This window comes from Delphinus delphis, chromosome 4 (genome assembly GCF_949987515.2).
Source record: "Delphinus delphis chromosome 4, mDelDel1.2, whole genome shotgun sequence".
NCBI lineage: Eukaryota > Metazoa > Chordata > Mammalia > Artiodactyla > Delphinidae > Delphinus > Delphinus delphis.
The window spans coordinates 42,591,781-42,615,993 of NC_082686.1; the positions used below are offsets into that span (position 1 = coordinate 42,591,781).

At 35.9% G+C, this 24,213-nt stretch overlaps 1 protein-coding gene across 3 annotated transcripts in view; it reads left to right on the forward strand.

The window, feature by feature from the left end:
* The window catches only part of NSUN3 (NOP2/Sun RNA methyltransferase 3), a 54,132-nt gene that overhangs the window by 25,765 nt on the left and 4,154 nt on the right, over nt 1–24,213 (forward strand). The window contains exon 6 of one of the 3 annotated variants that reach the window (XM_060010501.2): nt 3,143–3,652. The exons of the other annotated variants lie outside the window; for them this stretch is intronic. Coding sequence (XP_059866484.1) covers nt 3,143–3,344 — 202 coding nt within the window. The 3' untranslated portion in view covers nt 3,345–3,652. Of the gene's footprint in view, nt 1–3,142; nt 3,653–24,213 lie in introns of those variants that run through there. 3 annotated transcript variants of the gene reach the window in all.

Below are 24,213 nucleotides of genomic sequence, written 5' to 3' on the forward strand. Positions count from 1 at the left end.
CGCTCAGGTTAAAGATGGGGTGTGGGAGTAAGAAGATATATTTTACAAAATAAGCAATAGATAAATATTTTAACTGAAGGTATTTTTCTAATAATTTTTCCTAATCATGAAAGTAATCTAGTCGCATGAAGCATTTGGAATATACAAAGAAATATAAAGAAGAAAATAAGCCATCCATTGAAAGAAACTATTATTATTTGGACTTATTTCCTTTGACTGAATATAGTATTTACAATAATGGAAATCATAGTGATAAATAATTTGATATATTTTTCCATTTAATTTATTAGGAACATTTTAATTATTAAATAGTCTTTGAAAACATACTTTTCAAATGGCTACATTATCTTAAGTCACTTATTCATTTATTCAGGTAGTTAAGAGTATCAAAGACTGCTCTTTCTAATGATGGAATCTCATTAATGCAAGAAATAGTTATAAAAACATATCCTAATGGGGATTAAAACATCAGCTTTTTTAATGATCCAGGCAAGAGCTTGACAACTCTTTGGGGAAGGAGTTAGCAGCTGGCCTGTGATCCATTTCTCTTTTGATTTCCAGGGAGACACTCCCACAGAAAGAAAGAAGGTAGGTGACCCAGTTAAACATGTTGACAACTGACCTCCTATTGGTAAATAGACTAATGAATTTTGCTAAGAGGAGAACTCTTACTCATGGCATACTTTCAGCAGAGTGTCACTGGTTAGGATCGCCTGTGGTAAACACAGCCTAGAATCTGTAGATTTATGAGACATGTCTTCCTGGAGAATGGAGAATGTCTTCCAATATACCTCAGCTCCCTAAGGTATATTAGAGATGTGATATAACCTAAATGTTCCCCATTGTGTGAGGCGACTTGTCAACTTTGCTTATAGAAATCATCTGTTATTCTGAGCTAGAAAATATTCTGAGCTAGAAGCAACACTTCGGAAGCCACATTGGATGTTCCTGCTGCTTTTGTGCCAGTTGATTGCTTATATACTTGAAATTATTTTAGTAAAGCTAGACAGTAGGTAAGATCTCTGGTTCATGAGAATCTGATTTGACAGTCCAGTCCTTTTGTAGGCTCATCCCTATACCCAAGCCAGCCGTCTCTGATGAAACTAAATTGAGGAACATGATTTGGACCTGAGTAGCAAGTGCAAGGCTCTTATTCCAGTCCCACATCTAAGTCTTGGAACTCAATCAACTCATCCAGCCAACTGTTAGAAAGTAATAGCTCTTCCCCTTTTAGACTCTGCATGGAAACATGATTAAGAGGATGAAGGGAAAGTATTAAGAATTTCTTGATATGAGAAAGTCCTGTATAAATAGAATAAAAATTCTTGGCTATAATCTTAAAAAAAAAAAGAAGATGAAGGGATAGGATCCAATGTGACAGAGCTCAGGCAGGTCCAAGAGAACAAGAGAGGTTGTGATGCTCATGAATAGTGAGTTTTTTCCATTTTGGCTCTATCCACTAATAAAAATAATAATAATAAATGCCATTCATTGACTGCATTAGCTGCTACTTCTCTCCTTATTTGAAGAGGCTCAAGTACATAGGTAGAGAGACTCTTGAATTGTTCACTCCAGCAAACTGCCTACTGCTACTTTGTGGGTAGGGTAGGAGGAATCTCCTCCTTTATAGAAACTTGAGGCAAGGATGGTGATTGTTTTCCTTTAACCATTTATTCTTTCTGTAAGTATTTATTGAGTACCACCAGGCACCAGTGGTAAACAGGGCAAATTCAAACCTTGTTTGACTTAGCTACAGTTATTGTTGTGAGTACTTAACTGTCCATCATTTCTGATTCAGGAGTCTCATGTCTTCTGTCAACATCCATGAAACTGGTGGGCTAACTAAAAAGCTTGCAGGCAAGATGAAATATCAGCCCCTTCACAGTTTCTGACATTATAGTACAAATACCTTCTCCCATATTGTGGCTTGCCCTTTTACTCTTTTTGGTGGTTTTTGTTTGTTTGTGTTTGTTTTTCACAAAGATAGGTTATTACTTTTTATGTAAGTTATTATACCTATATTTTTCTTTATGATTAATGCTGTCTTTGTGTCCTATTTAAGAAGTCTGTCCTTTTTCTAGTACTCTGACTGTGACCTCTGTCATAAATCAAATGTCCACATTAGCATGGGTCTGACTTCATTCTGCTTAATTGCTTTATTGATCCTTGAGCCAGTGCTACATTAACTTAAATACCATAGTATTGGGTTGGGCAAAGAGTTCGGTTTTTTCTGTAAGAAAGCTCTAGTAGCGCTTAGTTGTCCTTAAGTTCATTCGAAACAATTTTGTTAGATTGTATTGTGACAGCTGTCATATCACAGTGCATTTAAAAATAACTTATAAAAATTGGTGAATTTTTTGTGTAGCCATTTTAATATTGAAGAAGAAAAAAAGCAACATTTTCAGCATATTATACTTTATTATTTCAAGAAAGGTAAAAACGCAACTGAAATGCAAAAAAAAGATTTGTGCAGTGTATGGAGAAGGTGCTGTGGCTGATCGAATGTGTCAAAAGTGGTTTGTGAAGTTTCGTGCTGGAGATTTCTCGCTGGATGATGCTCCATGGTCTGGTAGACCAGTTGAAGTAGATAGCGATCAAATTGAGACATAATTGAGAACAATCACCCTTATACCATGTGGGAGACAACCAACATACTCAAAATATCCAAATCAAGCGTTGAAAATCATTTATACCAGCTTGGTTATGTTAATTGCTTTGAGGTTTGGGTTCCATGTAAGTTAAGTGAAAAGAACCTTGACCGTATTTCCTCACGTGATTCCCTACTACTGAAACATAATGAAAACATTCTGTTTTTAAAACAAATTGTGACGGGCGATGAAAAGTGGATACTGTACAATGATGTGGAACGGAAGAGATTGTGGGGCAAGCAAAATGAACCACCACCAACCACACCAAAGGCTGGTCTTCATCTGAAGAAGGTGATGTTGTATATATGGTGGGATTGGAAGAGAGTCCTCTATTATGAGCTCCTTCCGGAAAACCAAACGATTAATTCCAAGTGCTGCTCCCAGTTAGGCCAACTGAAAGCAGCACTTGATGAAAAGCATCTGGAATTAGTCAACAGAAAATGCATAATCTTCCGTCAGGATAACGCAAGACTGCATGTTTCTTTGATGACCAGGCAAAAACTGTTACAGCTTGACTGGGAAGCTCTGACTCGTCTGCCATATTCACCAGACATTGCACCTTCGGATCTCCATTTATTTAGATCTTTACAAAATTCTCTCAATGGAAAAAATTTCAATTCCCTGGAAGACTGTAAAAGGCACCTGGAACAGTTCTTTGCCCAAAAAGATAAAAAGTTTGGGAAGATGGAATTATGAAGTTGCCTAAAAAATGGCAGAAGGTAGTGGAACAAAACGGTGAATATGTTGTTCAATAAAGTTCTTGGTGAAAATGAAAGATGTGTCTTTTATTTTTACTTGAAAACCAAAGGAACTTTTTGGCCAACCCAATATTAGCATCATAATAAATAGGTACAAATCTTCCCTTGTTTTTTTTGTTTCATTCTGTTTTGTTAAGAGCATCTTGCCTATTTTTGAGCCCTTTGCATTTCTATATATATTTTATTTATTTATTTACATATATCCTTTTTTTTTTAAGATTCTTTTCCCATATAGGCCATTACAGAGTATTGAGTAGACTTCCCTGTGCTATACAGCAGGTTCTTCTTAGTTATCTATTTTATATATAGTAGTGTGTATATGTCAATCCCAGTCTCCCAATTTATCCCTCCCCACCTTATCCCCTAGTAACAATAAATTTGTTTTCTACATCCGTGGTGGCTCTATTTCTGTTTTGTAAATAAATTCATTTGTACCCTTTTTTTTTTTAGATGCCACATTATAAGCGATATCATATATTTGTCTTTCTGTGTCTGACTTACTTCGTTCAGTATGACAACCTCTAGGTCCATACATGTTACTGAAAATGGCATTATTTCATTCTTTTTTATGACTGAGTAATATTCCATTGTATATATGTATGACATCTTCTTATCCATTCCTCTGATGATGGACATTTACATTGCTTCCATATACTGGCTATTGTAAATGGTGCTGCAGTGAACATTGGGGTGCATGTATCTTTTCGAATTATGGTTTTCTCTGGGTATATGCCCAGGAGTGGGATTGCTGGGTCATATGGTAGTTCTATTTTTAGTTTTTTAAGGAACCTCCATACTGTTCTCCATAGTGTCTGTGCCAATTTACATTCCCACCAACAGTGTAGGAGGGTTCCCTTTTCTCCACACCCACTTCAGCATTTATTGTTTGTAGATTTTTTGATGATATGGCCATTCTGACTGGTGTGAGGTGATGCCTCATTATAGTTTTGATTTGCATTTCTCTAATAATTAGTGATGTTGAGCATGTTTTCATGTGCTTTTGGCCATTTGTATGTCTTCTTTGGAGAAATGTCTATTTAGATCTTCTGCCCATTTTTTGATTGGGTTATTTGTTTTTTTGACATTGAGGTGCATGAGCTGTTTGTATATTTTGGAGATTAATCCCTTTTTGGTTGCTTCATTTGCAAATATTTTCTCCCATTCTGAAGGTTGTCCTTTTGGTTTATGGTTTCATTTGCCATGCAAAATCTTTTAAGTTTAATTAGATCCTATTTGTTTATTTTTGTTTTTATTTTCATTACTCTGGGAGGTGGATCAAAAAAAGATCTTGCTGTGATTTATGTCAAGGAGTGTTCTGCCTATGTTTTCCTCTAAGAGTTTTATAGTGTCTGGCCTTACATTTAGGTCTTTAATTCATTTTGAGTTTATTTTTGTGTATTGTGTTAGGGAGTGTTCTAATTTCATTCTTTTACATGTAGCTGTCTAGTTTTCCCAGCACAACTTATTAAAGAGACTGTCTTTTCTCCATTGTATATTCTTGCCTTCTTTGTCATAGATTATGTGACCATAGGTATGTGGGTTTATCTCTGGGCTTTCTATCCTGTTCCATTGATCTATCTTTCTGTTTTTGTGCCAGTACCATACTGTTTTGATTACTGTAGCTTTGTAGTATAGTCTGAGAAGTCAGGGAGCCTGATTCCTCCAGCTCCATTCTTCTTTCTCAAGATTGCTTTGGCTATTTGGGGTCTTTTGTATTTCCATATAGATTCCATATATATTTTAGAATCAGCTTGTCAGGTTCCCTGAAAAACTTGTTGAAATTTTGATTGGAATTACATTAAGCCTATCAATTTGGAGAGTTTAGACATTTTCCATGATTTCATGATATTGGTAAATTTATTGTCTAAAAATTTGTCTATAGATTCTTTTGGATTTTCAACAAAACTTTCATACTTATGTAATATATAGAAATATGTAATTTTTCTAGAATCTGTATGATAATATTTTGCTTAGGATTTTTCCGTTTGTGTTCGTAAGTAAGACTGGCCTATCATTTTTCATTCTTGAAATATTATTAGAGTTTAGAATCAAGGTTATACTAGCCTCATAAAATGAATTGAGGAGTGGGCTCTCCTTTATATACTCTGGAATAGTTTATGTAACATTGCAATTATTTTTTTTTTCCTTATATGTTTGATAGAACTGCAGTTGAAGCCATCTAGTCCTGGAGTTTTCTTTGTGGGATGAATTTTGACCATCGATATGGTTTTTTTTAATGGTTACAAGACTCTTAAGTTTTCTCTTTCTCCTTGAATTAGTTCCATGAGTTTGGAGGGATTTTGTTTGTTTGTTTGTGTTTTTAGTAATTTTCCCCTTTCATCGAAGTCTACAAACTTGTTGCCATAGAGTCGTGCACAGTATCTCCTTGTTATCTTTTTAATATTTGTAGGATTTATAATGTCTTCTTTTTATTTTTGTTAATCAATCTTTCCTGAGGTTTGTCAACTTTTTATCAAGATATGGTATTCAAAACATTGTTCATCTTTTTTATTGTAAGTTTGTTTTCTATTTCTTTTTTCTTTTTTTTTTTTTGCGGTACACGGGCCTCTCACTGTTGCGACCTCTCCCGTTGTTGGAGCACAGGCTCCGGATGCGCAGGCTCAGCAACCATGGCTCACGGGCCCAGCCGCTCCGCAGCATGTGGGATCCTCCCAGACTGGGGCATGAACCCGTGTCCCCTGCATCGGCAGGCGGACTCTCAACCACTGCGCCACCAGGGAAGCCCTGTTTTCTATTTCTAAACGTATGGGGATTTTCTGGTTATCTTTCTTATTATGTTCTTATTTTTTATTATGATCAGGAAACATATGCTATATCAACCCTCTGAAATTTATTTTGACTTGCTTTATAGCCACATATTAGGTCAGTGTTTGTAAATATTTTATGTTGCTTTGAGAAGAATGTGAATTTTTTATTTCCTTATTAGTACAGTGTTCTAAATGTTCATTCAGGTCATTTGTTATTCAGATCCTCTATGGTATTACTTAAAAAAACCTGGTTTTTCAGTTAATTATTGAATGAGGTGTGTATGATTTGGATTTGTACTTTTCTCCTTGTAGTTCTGTCGAGTTTCATTTTATATATTTGAAGGCCATGTTATTAGTAGCATACAAATTTTGTTTTGTTAGTGGTTTTCCTACTAACTTTAGAACTCTTAGGGGCCACCCTATTTTGGCTACTAAAAAGTGGGGCTCTATTCTCCCTACTTAGTCTTGAGCTAGACAGTACTGCTTCTATTTGTTTTAATTGTCTGTGCTTTTGAATATTAAGTTGAATAGCTTATTCTTTAACTTAACATAATTGTTAAGTATATAGTGGGGAGGTGTTTAAATATTTTTAATAAGGGAGTGACATGATTACATTTATATTAGGAAGATTTGTTAATTCCATCCATATAGAGGATGGATACAAGGGTGCAAACAGAGAAAGGAAAGCTAATTAGGAAGTTGTTGAAATTTTCAAGGTGAGTAATGATTATCAGTAGGTAAATGTTAGGACACAAAGGTGTTCAAAATAAAGTGATACTTAAGCATTTCATTAACTTATCACAGTTGATTCAGTTTGTAAAATATCATTGTTAACAAGAATTTAAATTATTTTTTCTTGATAACTTGAAAAGCCTCTAATGGATATCAAGCAAAATGAAACTGAGCAGATAAGTTTAATAATAAGTATATATAAGTATATATAATAAGTATTTGAAAAATGGGAGCACATAAATTTTTCTATTTTAAAAATGTTGAACTTTGTTTTCAAGATTTCTAAATAGTGACTGGGAAGCATGGCAGAGGATGACCTGGCTATTTTTGACTCGGGAGGAAGTGCTTCTTTGTCATTTGAGTATTCCTGATTGTCGCTTGGTGATCTATGTTATTTTCGCCTCCCCTGAATCTTCTGAATCTTCTTTCTGCTGGGAACAATAATTTTTACAATCCAAAGGATTTGACCTAAGGCTGAAAAAGCAAGATTAAACCAGCCTATCCATCAGGAGTCCCTGTGACTCTTTTTTCTCCCATGAGAAGGGTTTTCCTGTCACTTGGCCTCATTCTGACAGTTGCTACAGGTATCTGAACTTGCCATGCTATTGACCTAAATGGAGTCACTAAAATGCCTTTAGTAAACTTTATGGGCTTTTAATTCTTTTATAACCTGGCCACTGCAGGAGTCAAATGATATCATTCTTTAGTAGGAGATAGCTGTTGTTTTCCTGCAAAGAATCATTTAGAGGACAGTGGTTTTCAAACTCTAGTCGGTAAATATATAGGGGTTCTGTAGCACTGTTTTTGAAGCCATCCTGAGGGAAGAGGGAGCCATGACCAGGAGAGCCTCTTAGTTCACCACAGCAAATCCAAGTAGAGCCATGATATTTCCATCTGGTTAAACCTATAGGATTTTATTTGAAGAAGTTTCTTGTTACTAAAAAAAAAATATTAAAATAAAAGTCTGAAAAACTCTTTTAAACCAGTGATAAACAATCTCTATTCATTCATAAACACATCTGCCGTGGGCCAAAATCAAGTCAATTCTGGTGGTTTTGTTGAACGCTTTTTAATTCTTTTTCTTTGTATGAGTGAAGAGACTATATCTGATAGTAGATCAAAGACCCTGTCTTAAAGTTTGGCAGGCCTAAAGTCGTCTATTGTCACTCTTCTCTAATTTAAGCAACACAAAACTGGATTCCTCACGTTCAGTCTTAGCAGAGAGCTTTTAATTCTTAACCCACCCTCCCATAGCATCTAAATGAGGTAATTAACTGTTGGGAAGATGTGCTAAACTTGTACATCTTGTACAAGTAGAAACTGATAATAAATATGTTAAAACTTGTCATTTATAATCTATTTCAGGAGTGTCTAGTGTCATTGCTCTGCTCTACCGGTATTACATAAAAAATATCTCTTCTTCAAGGTAAAACTTGCTGCCAGTAGGGAGAAGGTAATTATCAGCATAGTTTTGTTTCTTAGGCTGACAAAGGAATAGCTACTGGATATGGTGTTTCTGAAAATAGCAAGCTTGGTCATGTTTCTTTATCTTGAATTTACAGAACTTCTTTGATAATAAACAGTTTGATATCTAGAAATTTGATTACTTACTGTGAGCATAGTGAAGATTACCCTCAAGGGTTGCAAAATTATGCTTTTAAAACTGATGATAGCACTGGGTAACTATCCACCTAGAAATATCTGTGTTTTAGATGCTTAAAGTACCTGAAACTTAATTTTGCATCTCCATTTATTTGATAAATTGTACATGAACTTCAACTTTTCACCTTAATGTTTTCTTTGGTTGTAGAACATAATAGTGGTAGGGATTTTTTTATTTGATTTCTTGCCCAGGCTGCTGTTTGCCAGCAGAAGTAGTAAACCGATACAAACAGAGTGATATGATGAGAAACAGGCAGTGGGAAAATGAAAGAAATGGGAATTGCTGAAAAGGAACAAAAATAGAAAATTGGAAAGGAATGCTGGAAGCCAACAATGAAATGTGGGAGAAAATATATGAAATGGTAAGAAAAAGTAAGTGAAACAGAACTCCCCAAAATGGTTAAAGGAAGAAAAGATATGAAATGTTGTGGAATTAAACTTTTAGGGTTGGGGGCAGACAAAAAGGGAACAACTTAGAGATAAAAGCTTTATGGAGCTCATAACAGTTGGTTAAAGTTATAGTTTTACCATTTGTTAAATTTTGTAGTATTCAAAATATTTCTATTGGTACATCAAATTAGGCTAATATATATATATATATATTTAACATCTTTATTGGAGTATAATTGCTTTACAATGGTGTGTTAGTTTCTGCTTTATAACAAAGTGAATCAGTTGTACATATACATATGTTCCCATATCTCTTCCCTCTTGCGTCTCCCTTTCCTTCCTTTTAAATCAGACTTCCTGTCCTGCCCCCCCGCAACCCCACAACCTCCTTTGTTAATTTCCCTTATGTCACTAGAAAGGCAGTGTCAGGGATAATATTTGTTTTTAAATATGTCTTAACTGCATTTTTGATACCACATATCTCAATTTTAAAATAGTGACCATGGTTTCTGTAGAGTCAAGTTAACTTACTAAAAGGTACCAAACTTTTCCACTCAGTGAGAAATGAGAGCACAATTGCTAAGCAGTAACCTTCATTAACAGATTACTTTCTGTAGGAGTTTATTGTTGGCAAGAGGAAAAATCTTTTTTTCTCATTTTTATAAATTACTTGTTGGCAAAAGCTTTATTATTATTCTTTTTCCTAAATGAAGCCTCTGTCCTCTATTATTTCTATCTGTTCTATATTGTAAGAGTTGTAGGTTGCTTGAGCTGTTCCCTACTCAGAAATTTTTGAGTGTTAGTTGCAATTCAATATATTCCTTTGTTTTACACTGAAAAGTTCTCTTTTTGACCCACCTCTTGATTAAGGTAACATTTATTCATTCATTTATTTTAAAAAAATGTATTTTGAGAAGATACTTTCCAGTTGTGCTATATATAAAAAATACAAAATGAATATAGCATAAACCCTGTTTTCAAGGAGCTGGAAATATATTGCTTGGGAAAAACAGAAGAGGGAGGAATTCCATGGGGAATCAGTGAAGGTTTCAGAGACTAAGTGAGCTTTGAAGTGAGTCTGGAAAGATGAATAAAAGTTCTCCTGGTCAAAAAGAAACTGAAAAATAATTTATGTAAGCATTAGAACTTACTAAGCATCTAGAGAGATGGGACAGAGAATCATCAGGGATCCAGACCCTGTCTATCTTCTACCTTATGGTCCTATGGTCCAGAGTGACAATTCCAACTCTTACTGTTTAATCTGCATTGCAAGTAGTAAGAAAGAGCAAAAGAGCACACCTCACATTACTTCCACTCACTTCTTATGGGTCAGACTTAGACATATGACTACCTTTAGTGAAAGGCAGTTTAGGAAATTAGCCTTAGCTGTACCCAGTTAAAAATTCCATTACTATAGAAGGAAGTGAGAACAGATATTGAACAATTAGAAGTGTCTGTCACAAGCTGGAAATCCCTTGATCAGATAACACCGGAGTATGCCAAGAAAATTAATAAGAAAATCCTTTAGCAAGAGAACCAATTTGAAAGATTTCACAGTAATCAAGAAGTAGATGACAAAGGCCTTAACTGAGTGAATGGGAGAGGAATACAGATATGTGGTCAGATTTGCAAGATATTTTCAATGGAGAATTAATAGGATTTGGTGGTTGATTGGTTCTGGAGTGGGAAGAAAAGGAAGGTGTCAAGGAAAACTGTAGAACTCTACTGCACGGATTTGAATCCTGGTTTGGACACTTACTGAGTGGCCTCATACACGTTGCTTAACACTCTTGCCTTAGTTACCTCATCTGCAAAGTGAGAATAATAACTTAATTGAAAGATTGAATGAGATAACATATGTAAAACATCTAACTTTAGGAAAAAAGATAAACCAAGGATAAAATTATAGGGCAGACTGATATTTAAGGGATAGGAAGAAGAGGAAAGGTAGATAAGGCGGCTAAAAGGGAACCTCAGAGAAGTAGGAGATGAACAAAGAAAGAGTAGTGTCCAGGAAGACAAAGTGAGAGAAGGTTTCTCGAAGTTGAGGATGAATGACAGAATCAAATAGTATGGTGAGATGAATGCAAAAATAAACCTCTTAACTTAGGCTAGCTTTGTACTCATTTTATCAGTAAGCTTCTGAGGAAAACAGATATTTTAATATATCATTTAGAGTTGTGGAAACAAAATTTGTTTAAAGGAATTTACCAGATTGTTTGGAATAACTACAAATTATTCCAAATTATTTGAAATTTTAATGGAGTAACTGCCTTTGAGTTTCTAACCATTGCATCTAATTTGTTAAAATTCTTTAAAATTATGATTTTGATGTCAATCTGAGATGAAGAGTTTCAAATTATGTCTCAGCATGAGGTATTTGCTTTCATTTACCTCATCATAAATTCAGTGCAATAGCACTTTAATAGGTAAAGGTTGCATGCTCTATAAAATGAGCAGGTAGCCAAGATTCTCAAGTCATAGCTTCAGACCTACTAATTCTTAGTTCCTTTTTATTAAAAGTGCCTAAAGAGCTATAGTTATTCTTTACCTTCAATGAGTATTTGGGACAGTTGGGATGATAAAATGTATGCATGTAGCATCCTCTTTCTTATTGCCCCAGATTCCATACTTATTTTAGCAATCGTAATAATTTGCTTCAGGGTATATACAGCAGTGATAAAGCTTGCAGTCATTTTCCTGGTATTAGATTAAGGTGCATTAATTAGCTGTGTAACTTCAGGCAAGTCACTGAGTCTTTGTGACCCTCCATTTGATAAATTGGGTCGGACTATTTACCTTGTATACCTCATAAGGTTTTATTAAGACTCCATCTGTGAAGTGCTCTTTAAGTTAAGCACCAAATAAACATAAGGCAGCGTTATTAATTAGGCTGGTGACCTGTTCCTCACTAGGTTAACATAGGAATCAGCATCTCATTTGATTTTTGGACCAAATCCACATTCCCATTAATTCAGGAATATTCTGTCCTAAAGAAAAAGAATTTCCTCATGGAGAAATATGTGTGTGCAATGTCCTCTGGAAGCATTTCACCTTTTTCAGTTTTGGATTTAGTTTTTGTCATTCGGGCAGTAAGATACAAAGACCACAAGTAGTTTTCATATATTTTTCATGTTATTAATTAGATAACTTTTTAATGTAAGTTGCAAATAACCTTATAAAGTAGCCCTTTAGAGAATTTCTGAAACATTACTTGAATATTAAATGGCTACAAGGGGCCAATTGCAGGATTGATGCTCCTATGCTCGTTTTAAGTTTTAAAAATTACTCTATTCTTACTTGGTTTAAAAAAATGTTTAATGCTAGAGTTTCTAAGATGAAGGGTACAAGCTTGCTAATATTGTGTCAATGAAGTGATTTTTCAGTCTATTTCACTTGATTACTTCCCCATATTTACATCTGAAAGAATGGTTGATGTTGCCTTGATGCTTTAATGGTGACACAGAAGGGACATGAAGAAAGATGAGGAATAAGTATATTATTCACAGTAGTGTTTACCTGTAATATGAATTTTTCAAGAATACAGACATCTGTGATTGTTTTACTTCTGCACCAGAAGTTGTGGTAGAGGCTGTGCCTGTAACTTCGAACATGTCACTGGAAGACATAAAAAGACGATGCTTGTCCCTTAATGGTAAGTCGTAGGAATTCATGTAAGGGGAGAAAATCACTTTTCTTGCTTTGGTCAAAAGATGGCAGTATTGCTGTGCTGATTGTTTTCTTACGCAGTTTGGGCTCAGTTTTTTTTAATGCAAAAAACACTTAAATTTAGCGATCTAATTAACAATGACCCTTCCAACAGAATGCCAAATTTCTAATCGAAGACCAGAAGAATAGACCAGAAAATGGAATTTATATTTTTAAAATGTATTAGGGTTGCTTTAGTAGCTATTTGTAAAAATAGCATTCTCTAAGACTCAGATTTGCCGGAGGAAAAGAGGACACCCTGCATCATGTTTTCAATTTTGATTAGGTTTGAAATACCCTCCCTTTGGAACTTTGATGACTGTCAGGGTTCCAAGATGTTTTCGAGGGTTTTTTTGTTTTGTTTTGTTTGTTTGTTTTTAGTTTTTAAAGGTCATTGAAGCTTCTGTTTTCATTAAGGCAATACTTATTTTTCTTCAAGTTGTTAAAATCAGGTAATTGTTTTTCTTTTTTTTCCTTGGTCATTATACGTTATTTGTTGGTAGTTGGAAGGCTGTGTGAACTAGTCTGGAAGTGTAAAGGTGGTTTCCCGTTTTTTTCCTGGGAAAGCAGCGTGTTCTTACCTTGTTTCTAAGCCAGTATTATAAATGGCTCTTGGGGCTTGATTCTCTGTTTTTCTCGAAGATCTTTAAAGGATAGAGAAATTCAATGAAAAGCACTTAAAAAAATGACAAAATGGACTTCTGAAAAAAAAAAGCCTTCATTATTGATTATATAAAGTGTTCTTTAAAAAATACAAACATACAAAACACTTTTGGGAGGGGGTAATGGGGAAGAACCCTTAGTGTATTGAAAGAACACAAAACAATCCAGCTGTTTTTCTTACTGTATATTAGAATAAGAAAATACTGATGGATTCTGCTCAGAATTCTGCTTTTTTTTAAGGTGATATAGTATGTATTTGTTATATCACATCACCCACTTCCCTCAGTAGGATCTGGGGCAGCACCCTGTAATCAAACTTTAATATGTTTTCAGCAAAACGTTCGAGTAGTTTTACCACGTGGGCTCAGTCTTGACGATAAATAGCCTTACATCAATTTAGGTCAAATGTTGAGGCCAGATGAATCTGACACAAACTTAAGAAAAAAGCTGTAGTTTGCAGAGCTTTTTGGATTTCACGATGGCATGTAAGAGATAGTACATCTGAAGTGCCATTCAGGTCTACTCTGTGAACCGCCAAAAATCAATTAAGGTTTTCTATTTGTAAATGGGGAAAATTTAATTTAACATTATATTCTGTTTAATGTTTTCTTTTTTAGAATATGTTTTATTTTGAGCTGCTTCATTAGCTAGGTGGTTTAAGTGCAGAACGCATTTCAGCCTATTCCGTAATACACTGAAAGACAAAGATTTGGAAAAATTTGTACAGCTCGTATCTGCCGTAAAGCAACAGGGTATCTGGTGTACATTCTGTGGCAAGAAGGCCATCATTCTTTTCCTGTTAGGGGTGCTGTGGTAAAAGCATTTCCCACTCTTATTTTATCCTATATTGTTAATCAAGATCAGCTTTACTTCCTGCAGTGCTATTGTGAGATAGAATCTTATTTCATACTTCAAGTAGGGTTAAGCCTGATCAGCTCTTAGGTGGGAGGCTTCTGAGGGGAATATATGTGTTTCAGGGAAGTGTTAGGGGGAGTGTATTATGTGGCAACTCTGCTTCCTTTAGAAGTACTTCCCCCAGCTCTGCATTATAGATGGACATTGTGTGTTGAATAATATATAAAACCCAAGATAATGTCTACTAGTTGCCATTTCAGTTTAAAGTATTAGGTTAGCCTTCCACCTAATCTGATCAAAATAATACTTTTCTTCATCTACTGTAGTTAGTCATAACATCTTTTTCTGCCTTATACTGATAAGTATGATTAGAAATCACTGCTGACCATCTCTCTGCCATCAGTTATAATTCAGTAGTAAAGAATGCCCATCTTAATTCAACTTGTAATTTCATGCAATATAGTTAGTGTTATAGCACAAGTGAAAAATATCCCATTATTCAGGATCTTGTTAAGCTGTGAAACATGTAGTCCTTGAGAAGCCAAGGTACACAGCTCATTTGGAAAAGGTTAGCAGAGGATACCATTATGCCAAAATGGATGTTGCTTAGTTAGTTGTTTAGTTTTACCTCCTCTTATTAAAAAACAAACAAACTACATGACACAGAAATTTACACAAGCATAGAGCAACCTTTTGCCTTCTACCAGATCCCAGATCCAGCACTTTTTGTTTTCTTTATCTAATCCTGACATGTTTTTATATGGTCAGTACCACAACTTTGCCAGTTTATTAGTATTATTCAAGTCTAACTTTTTTTTTTTTTCCTGCGGTACGTGGGCCTCTCACTGTTGTGGCTTCTCCCGTTGCGGAGCACAGGCTCCAGACGCGCAGGCTCAGCGGCCATGGCTCATGGGCCTAGTTGCTTCGTGGCATGTGGGATCCTCCCCGACCGGGGCATGAACCCGTGTCCCCTGCATCGACAGGCGGACTCTCAACCATTGCGCCACCAGGGAAGCCCCAAGTCTAACTTTTAAATGTTTTTACCCCTCCAGAATTTAAAATTTCTTACTTGGCTTGTTAAGACCTAGTAAACAGTATCTATCTTCTGTTCTGATTGTCATAATTTCTCTCCTGAAGCAACACAACCTTTCTCACACCCTACTGTCTACTGTCCTCAAAAAAAGGACCATTTTTAAAAAGCCTTTTAAAAATGCTTCTTTTCATGACTTGGATGAAACCTATCCAAATTAATTAATTAATATAATAATTACTTGGTTCTTATGGGCTATTTCAAAATATATGTAACTGGTTATGGAAGCAAATGATTTATCCTAGACACTATGGAATAAAATAATTCTCAGTATAGAAAAGTCTTGGCTATATGAACTCTGGGAGTGAGTTTGTTTTTTTTTTTTCCATATTACCTGTTTTCCTTGATCTTTGAATACAAAATTATGGTATTTTTTGAAATCTATAACTACTACAAGCAAAAGGGCAAAAATGGTATTTAAACAGCAATCATTAGCAGCAAAACAGCAACAACCATTTGATAGGAATCTCTTCACATTTTGCCCTAGGACGTTGAGATTAACCCAATTTGTAAAAAAGCCTTTGTGTTGCCACACACAGTTTCCTTGTTAAGAAATTAATGTGCCCAGTTAAGTTATACCAACCTAATTTTAGAAAGATAAATTATGAGTGTTGGGATGAAGACAGAGCAGAAGAATCAGCCAACGTTGGCAACATTATAGAAATTAATTTAAATTTGCATCAAGCCAGGAACATACTGTTTGTAAGTGATGAGGCTTCTATGTACTTTTGTACAACTGTAATGAGAAAGAATCATACTTACTTGATTAGGCATTGGTTTTGCTAACTGTGGAATTAGGATCAAAATAAATCCTTTTAATGGGAATTTAAAGATACCCTCATTCAAATTGTCTATATCCCTTGCACAATAATCTAACTTTTTTTAAAGAAAATCTTATACTCATTGCTATAGTCAGTAGAAAATGATCCAAAATGAGTGTAGTTGTAACTTGCACAATTTTAGCAAAATCTACCGATGCCTCAGTATGTCACTGTAAAAAAAATTGAAAAGCCATCACCAGGTGTGTGTTAGTTTCCTATTGCTGCTATTAGTAACAAATTACCATAAATTTAGTGGCTTAAAATAACACAGATTTATTATCTTACACTTCTGGAGGTCATAGTTTCAAAATCAAGGTGTTTACAGAGCTGCGATTTCTTCTGGAGGCTCTAGGGGAGTGCTATAGACCGAAAATTCATATGTTGAAATCCTAATCCCAAAGATGATTGTGTTAGGCCTTTGGGAGATGATTAGGTTATGAGGGTGGAGCGCTCATGATGGGATTAGTGCCCTTATAACAGAGCCCTCAGAGTGCTCCCATTCTCCTACTGCCATGGGAGGACACAGTGGCCATCTATGAACCAGGAGGCAGGTATCCTCAGCAGATGCTGAACCTGCTGGTGCCTTAATCTTGGACTTCCCAGCTTCCTGAACTATGAGAAATAAATGTTTATTGTTTAAACCACCTAGTCTATGGCGTTTTTGTTATAGCGACCCAAACAGACTAAGACAGGGAGAATGATTTCCTTACCTTTTCCAGCTTCTAGATGCAGCCCACATTCCTTGGCTTGTGACCTTTGGCTAGCATTCCTGTCACTCCAGCCTTAGCTTCAATCATCACCTCTCTTTCTCTGACTCTCCTGCTTCCCTTTTCTATTTATAAGGATCTTTGTAATTACATTGGGCCCACTCAGATAATCCAGTGTAATCTTCCCATTTTAAGACCCTTAATTTCATCACATCTGCAAATACCCTTTTGCCATATAATGTGACATGTTTAAATGTTCTGGGGATTAGGATATGGACATCTTTGTGGGCCATCATTCTTCCTCCCATAGGCTGTTATCCCATAACAGTTCACATCTCTGGTGTCTAGATCTGAGCCTTTTAAAAAAGTTTCTGTGGAGAATATTTAGGAGACAGTGACAAGTAAGAAGACAGGTTAAAAAACTTTTTTTAGAAATTAACAGCAAACACTGAAGGTTAAGTAGGCTTACAGTGGTAAGCTACTGTAAATTGGTAGTCACCTCCCAGTTTTTTTTTATATCAGTAGGTGGATATATGAGAAGACCAGAAATACTGGATACCATACAATTTTAGTTATCTGGACCTCAGGGAATGAGTTTTCTAGAGAGTTAATCCCTTAATAGTCAAATTAAAAGAACAAAAAAAAACAACTGACCTCTATGGGAAAATTTCTAATATTTATACTGCTGTCATAGCTACCCTTTAATTTGTATTATCGTAGAAATATATGACATGGGTAAAAAATTAAAAATATAAATGAGTGTTTAGTTAAAAGTAATTTACCCCTACCACTCCCCCATCTTCCCCTAGCTTTACTCCTCAGAGCAACCACTTACAATTATTTATACTTTATTTATTCTTCAGGTCCCTCCTAAACCTCTAAATAATATGTTTATCCTTTATTACTTCATTTATCAACTTTAGACATTGACTACAGGCACACCTTGTTTTATTGTGTTTCTCAGATACTATGTTTTTACAAATTGAAGGTTTGTGACAACCACGCATCCAACAAGTCTGTTGGCACCATTTTTCCAATAGCCTTTGTTCATTTTGTGTCTCTGTGTCACTTTTAGGTAATTCTAACAATATTTCAAACTTTTCATTATTATTGTATTTGTTATGGTGATCTGTGATCAGTGTTCCTTGATGTTACTATTGCAAAAGTATTACAACTTGCTGAAGGCTCAGATGATGGTTAGCGTTTCTCAGCAATAAAGTGTTTTTTAATTAAGGTATGTACATTTTTTTAGACATAATGTTATTGCACACTTAATAGACTACAGTATAGTGTAAACATAACTTTTTTATGCACTGGGAAACCAAAAAATTTGTGACTCGCTTTATTGAGATTCACTTTATTTGCTTTATTGTGATCTAGAACCAAACCTGCCATATCTCCGAGGTGTGCCTGCCCTGACTTTTTGCTTGGGCTCATCTCACTTATACCTCCCTTACCTCTTCACAGCACTCTACAACCTGTGTTCTCACCCTGTTACAGTTTCTCCCTCAGTCAGCTTGGAAACTTAGTACTTCACACTTAGATCTACATTTCTTGTTCTGTTAGCGGTAGAAAGTCTGTCTAAACACACTTCGAGCTTTATTCTTTTTTCAAATAATCAGAGCAATAGCTCTTGGTTTCTCTTTTTGTAATATAACAATATTTACAGCCCCGCCCCATCTTACATTTCTCCCCTCTACTTCCCAGTGTCTTATACCTGCACCTTTATGTTTATGTTGTCAAGGTTGACGGTATTCTTTCTGAGATTTTATAATCTGTTCTGAAACATTACTAAGATAAGTTTATGGAATGATTCTGAACATTGAGGGCCAATAATCAATATATATTGTTTTATTCACTGCAGAATGGACTAATACATTAGAATTAAATTTCCTTCTCTATTGGTTCAGTGTTGTGATCAGAATGACACTGAGAGGAAAATTTTCTTATAATCAGATTAGATGGAACAGACTCTCTCTCTTTTCTTCTCCCCCTTACACACCCACCCCAGGTGCATGTATCAAATCTTCAAGGTTTTCTCAGTTTTCAGTCATTTCATCTCTTTTCTCCCGTCTCACTTCTCCCTGGAGTCTCCCTCTCCTTCTCATCTGGAGTAGTTACCCTCTAAGGGCTCCCATGCAGTTATCATTCTGGGGCTCCACTCCCTTCATTGTTCTCCTATGTGGCGTTCACTGTTTTCTGTGTCACAGTTCTCTTCTTTCTTGATTTACCTCCTCATTCTGCTAGAGGTAAAATTTCTGAGTCATCAGATATCTGAAAGTTTCTGTCTCCCTCCTATGTATTTATTTGACAGTGTGGCAGTAAATAGCATCCACTTTAAATTGCCTTTTTCCCAGGATTTGGAGTACACTACTCCACAGATGCCAGTCTGATTCCTGGACCCTTAGAGGCAACCAGTTCTTCTCTCTGGAGGCATTTAGCATTTTTCCTTTGTTCTCAAAGTTCTAAAATTTAACAATAATGCATCTAAATGTGGATGTTTTTCATTCACTATAAGGTTGGAGTTTTGACAGTGTTGTGTCAGACCCTCTGCACCCTCTCCTCTTAGCTCCCTGATCTCATCTTACCCTACCACCACTTTCTTCCCTGTGCTACAGTCACACTGGCCTCCTCCTTCCTCAGACATGTCTGAGGGTCTTTGCACTGGCTACTCCTTTTGTGCAGAATGCTCTTTCCTCAGATATCTACATGGCCCACTTCCTTACCTTCTCTTCTCAGGTCTTTGTTCAGATGTCACTTCTTGAAGTGTCATCCTATTCTAATAATCCTACTTAAAACTGCAATCCCTGTTACCATCCAGGCACTCCTAATCCTCTTACCCTGATTTAAGTTTCTTTATAGAACCTATCACTAAATTAAAAAATAAGCAAACTGTGATATTGTGAATATGTATTTCATCTTTGTTCCTGGTTCCAGGCCAGAGCTCCTAAAACCCTTGTAATTTCCTAAGTGATAAGAGTGATAGGAACGTCTTTTGTTATAATATCTGGCTTTGGTAAGGGTGAAAGGAGCAACTTTTATTATTCATAACAAGCCCTTTCAACCATACCTGAGTTTATGTTAATGTGACTTTGGGGCAGCCCCTAAGGATGGGGGACTGGTTGCCAGGGGAACTGACTGTATAATTAGAGGGTTGGAACTTTCAGCTCCACCCCTGCCCCTCTTTAGGGATGGGAGAGGGGCTGGAGATGGAGTTTAATCACCAGTGGCCAATGATTTAATCAATTACACCTATTTAATGAAGCCTCTAAAAAACCGTCACTGAAGAGATTTACAGGGCTTTCAGGGTGGAGAGGAGGTGTTGGGAGGGTGGTGTGCCTGGAGAGGGCATACTTTGCCCTGTGCATCTCTTCCATCTGGCTGTTACTGCATTGTATCTTGTAATAATAAATCAGTAACATAGTAAGTAACAGAGCCATTCTAGAAAATTATTTAACCCAAGGAGGGGTTTGTGGGAACCCCCGTTTTATAACCAGTGTGTCAGAAGTGCCAAAGACTTGGACTTGCAGTTGGCATTCGAAGGACAGTCTTGTGGGACCAGGTGGATAGTGTCAGAATTGAAATAAATTGTAGGACATGCAGTCAGTGTTTGCAGAGGATTGGAGGATTGCTTGGTGGGGGAAAACACACGTGCAAACATACACACATGCATACATATATATGTGTGTGTGTGTGTATATATTATTATGTGTGTATGTGTTTATATATGTATGTGCATATATGTGTAAATACTTTGTATTAGTTTGCTAGGACTACCATAACACAGTACCACAGACTGAATGGCTTAAACAACAGATATTTCTCACAGTGCTGAAAGCTAGAAGTCTGAGATCAAGGTGTCTGCAGGGTTGGTTTCTTCTGAGGCCTCTCTGCTTGGATAGCTGTCTTTGCCCTGTGTCTTCACTTGATCTTCCCTCTGTAATTGTGTCCAAATTTCCTCTTCTTATAAGGACACCAGACATATTGGATTAGGGCCCACCCTAATGACGTCATTTTAATAACTTAATTACCTCTTTAAAGATGTTATCTCCAAATACAGTCACATTCTGAGGTATTGGGGGTTATGGCTTCAACATACGAATTTTGAGGGGACACAGTTCAGTCCATGACAGACTTACTTATTTTTGTAGTCTTTCTCCCCCAGCTAGAATGTAAGCTTCATGAAACTGAGGGTTTTTTTTTTTTATTGTTGTTGTTCTATTTCAGTGTATACCCAACATCTAGAACAATGCCCATAATAGATGCTGAATAAATAATAATGGATATTCTAGCCTTATGATGAGCTATTTTAATCTGAACACTTCTTTTCATCTCTAGAAAATTCTTATTTCACTAATTCAAGTCCCCATCCCCCAATTCTCTGTACTATCTTTCCAGTACTCCTGTTAACTGAAATTTGGACCTGCTTGATTAATCTTCCCTGTGTCATTTTCAGTCCATCTGTTGTTCTGCTTTTTTGGAAGATTTTTCAACCTTAACTTCCAAACACTTCTATAAAATATTATTTTGATAAACATGTGTTTCATTTCAAAGAGGCCTCTTCTTGGTCCTGTTTCATGGCATTCTGTTATTGTTTTGTGGGTCCTGTATTTTTGCTGATCTTTATGCATTTATAAGGTCTTGTTATGTCTCTTTTGTTCCCTGAAGTTTCTGTTTCTTTGTAGGCCATTTTTTGTTTGTTTCTTTTACTTTTGATCTCACATATTGCATAAGCATTTCTCACCCTTAATAATCCTTCATTGTACGTTTTTATTTAATAATGGGACAGTAAAGTACTAGGAGGTTTATTTTAGGGGTGATAATTTTTGCCTGGTGATGTCACTTTATGATTTGCTGAATGCAGAGGTCTTTAGTTTGGGGAGGGGGTGCCTTAGGCCTCCCTAGTTTATTCAACTTTCTTAGATTAAAAAGCTTCCAAATTTTAGGGAAGAGGTAAAATTGTCATTATATCAGATAACATGATACTATATATAGAAAATCCTAAAGATTCTGCACAGAAACTCCTAGAACTGATAAACAAAATCAGCAAGGTAGCAGGATACAGGATTAACATACATAAATCGGTTGCATTTCTTTATAGTAACAGTGAAATATCAGAAAGGGAATGTAAAAAAACAGTACCTTTTAATATCACAACCCCCCCCCCCCGCAGAATACTTAGGAATAAACCTGACCAAGGAGGTAAAACACTTATATGCTGAGAACTATAAAACTATAAAGGAAATTGAAGATGATTCAAAGAAATGGGAAGATATCCCATACTCTTGGATTGTAAGAATTAATATTGTTAAATTGGCCATACTACCCATAGCAATCTACAGTTTAGATCCAATCCCTATCAAATTACCCATGACATTTTTCACAGAAGTAGAACAAGTAATCCAAAAATTTATATGGAACCATAAAAGACCCAGAATTGCCAAAGCTATACTGAGGAACAAAAACAAAGCAGGAGGCATAACCCTCCAAGACTTCAGATAATACTATAAAGTGATAGTAATCAAAACAGCATGGTACTGGCGCAAAAACAGACATGTGGATCAAGGGAACAGAATAGAGAGCCCAGAAATTAACCCACACACCTATGGTCAATTAATCTTCGACAAAGGAGACAAGAATATACAACTGGAAGAAAGTTTCTTCAGCAAGTGGTGTTGGGAAAGTTGGACAGCTGCATGTAAATCAGTGAAGTTAGAACACTCCCTCACACCTAGACAAAAATAAACTCAAAATGGCTTAAAGACTTAAACGTAAGAATGATACCATAAAACTCCTAGAAGAGAACATAGGCAAAATGTTCTTTGACATAAATCGTACCGATGTTTTCTTAGGTCAGTCTCCAAAGGCAATAGACATAAAAGCAAAAATAAACAAATGGGGTCTAATCAAACTTACAAGCTTTTGCACAGCAAAGGAAACCATAAACAAAACTAAAAGACCACCTACAGAATGGGAGAAAACATTTGCAAACAATGCGACTGACAAGGGCTTAATGTCCAAAGTATACAAACAGTTCATAGAACTCAACAACAAAAAAACAAACAACCCAATCAAAAAATGGGCAGAAGACCTAAATAGACTTCTTCAAAGAAGACATACCGATGGCCAACAGGAACATGATAAGTTGCTCAACGTCACTAATTATTAGAGAAATGCAAATCAAAACTGCAACGAGGTAGCACCTCACATCAGTCAGAATGGCCATCATTAAAAAGTCTACAAATAAGAAATGTTGGAGAGGGTGTGGAGAAAAGGGAACCCTCCTACACTGTTGGTGGGAATGTAAGTTGGTACAACCATTATGAAAAACAGTATGGAGTTTCTTCAAAAAGCTATTAAGTAGAGTTGCCATACGATTCAGCAATCCCACTCCTGGGCATATATCCAGAGAAAACTATAATTCAAAAAAATACATGCACCCCCCTATGTTCATAGCAGCACTATTCACAGTAGCCAAGACATGGAAACAACCTAAATGTCCATCGACAGATGAATGGATAAAGAAGATGTGGTACATATATATAATGGAATAGTACTCAGCCATAAAAAGGAATGAAATAATCCATTTTCAGCAACATGGATGGACCTGGAGATTATCATACTAAGTGAAGTAAGTCAGAAAGAGAAAGACAAATACCATATGATATCACTTATATGTGGAACCTAAAATATAACACAAATGAACTTATCTATGAAACAGAAACAGACTCACAGATATAGAGAACGGACTTGTGGTTGCCAAGGGGGAGGTGAGGTGAGGGAGGGATGGATTGGGAGTTTGGGAGTAGCAGATGCAAACTGTTATGCATAGAATGGATAAACAGGGTCCTACTGTATAGCACAGGAAAAATATTTAATATCCTGTGATAAACCATAATGGTAAAGAATATGGAAAACACTGTATAACTGAATTGCTTTGATCTACAGCAGAAATTAACACAACATTGTAAATCAGCTATACTTCAGTTAAAAAAAACCTTCCAACTTTTTACCTGGCTGCCTGACGTGCCATATATGGGAGTCTGAAATCTGTGGTTTCTTATCTATGCTTTGAATTAATATCTTTGTTTTCACTTTTTACTCCTGTCACATTTAGTCTGGCTTTTCCAGGTCCCAAACCCCTCTGTAGTTCTGCAGGTCAAATTATACCCTCTGTGGCTGTAGGGCTGTCTCTACTCTCTTCATTCACTATTCGTCTGTCTGCATATCATCTTTCAGAAATGTGTTGAAATTCACTGTTAGTTAATGGTTCTCTCTATCCTTTTTACTTTATTGTTTTGAGTTAGTACATTTTTTATTACACATTATATTTAAGGATGTCTACAGAAAGAGGAGAAAAAAATCGTCATCAGTTTGCTTGTCTTGAGTTAGAATTTTTCAATCCTTTAAT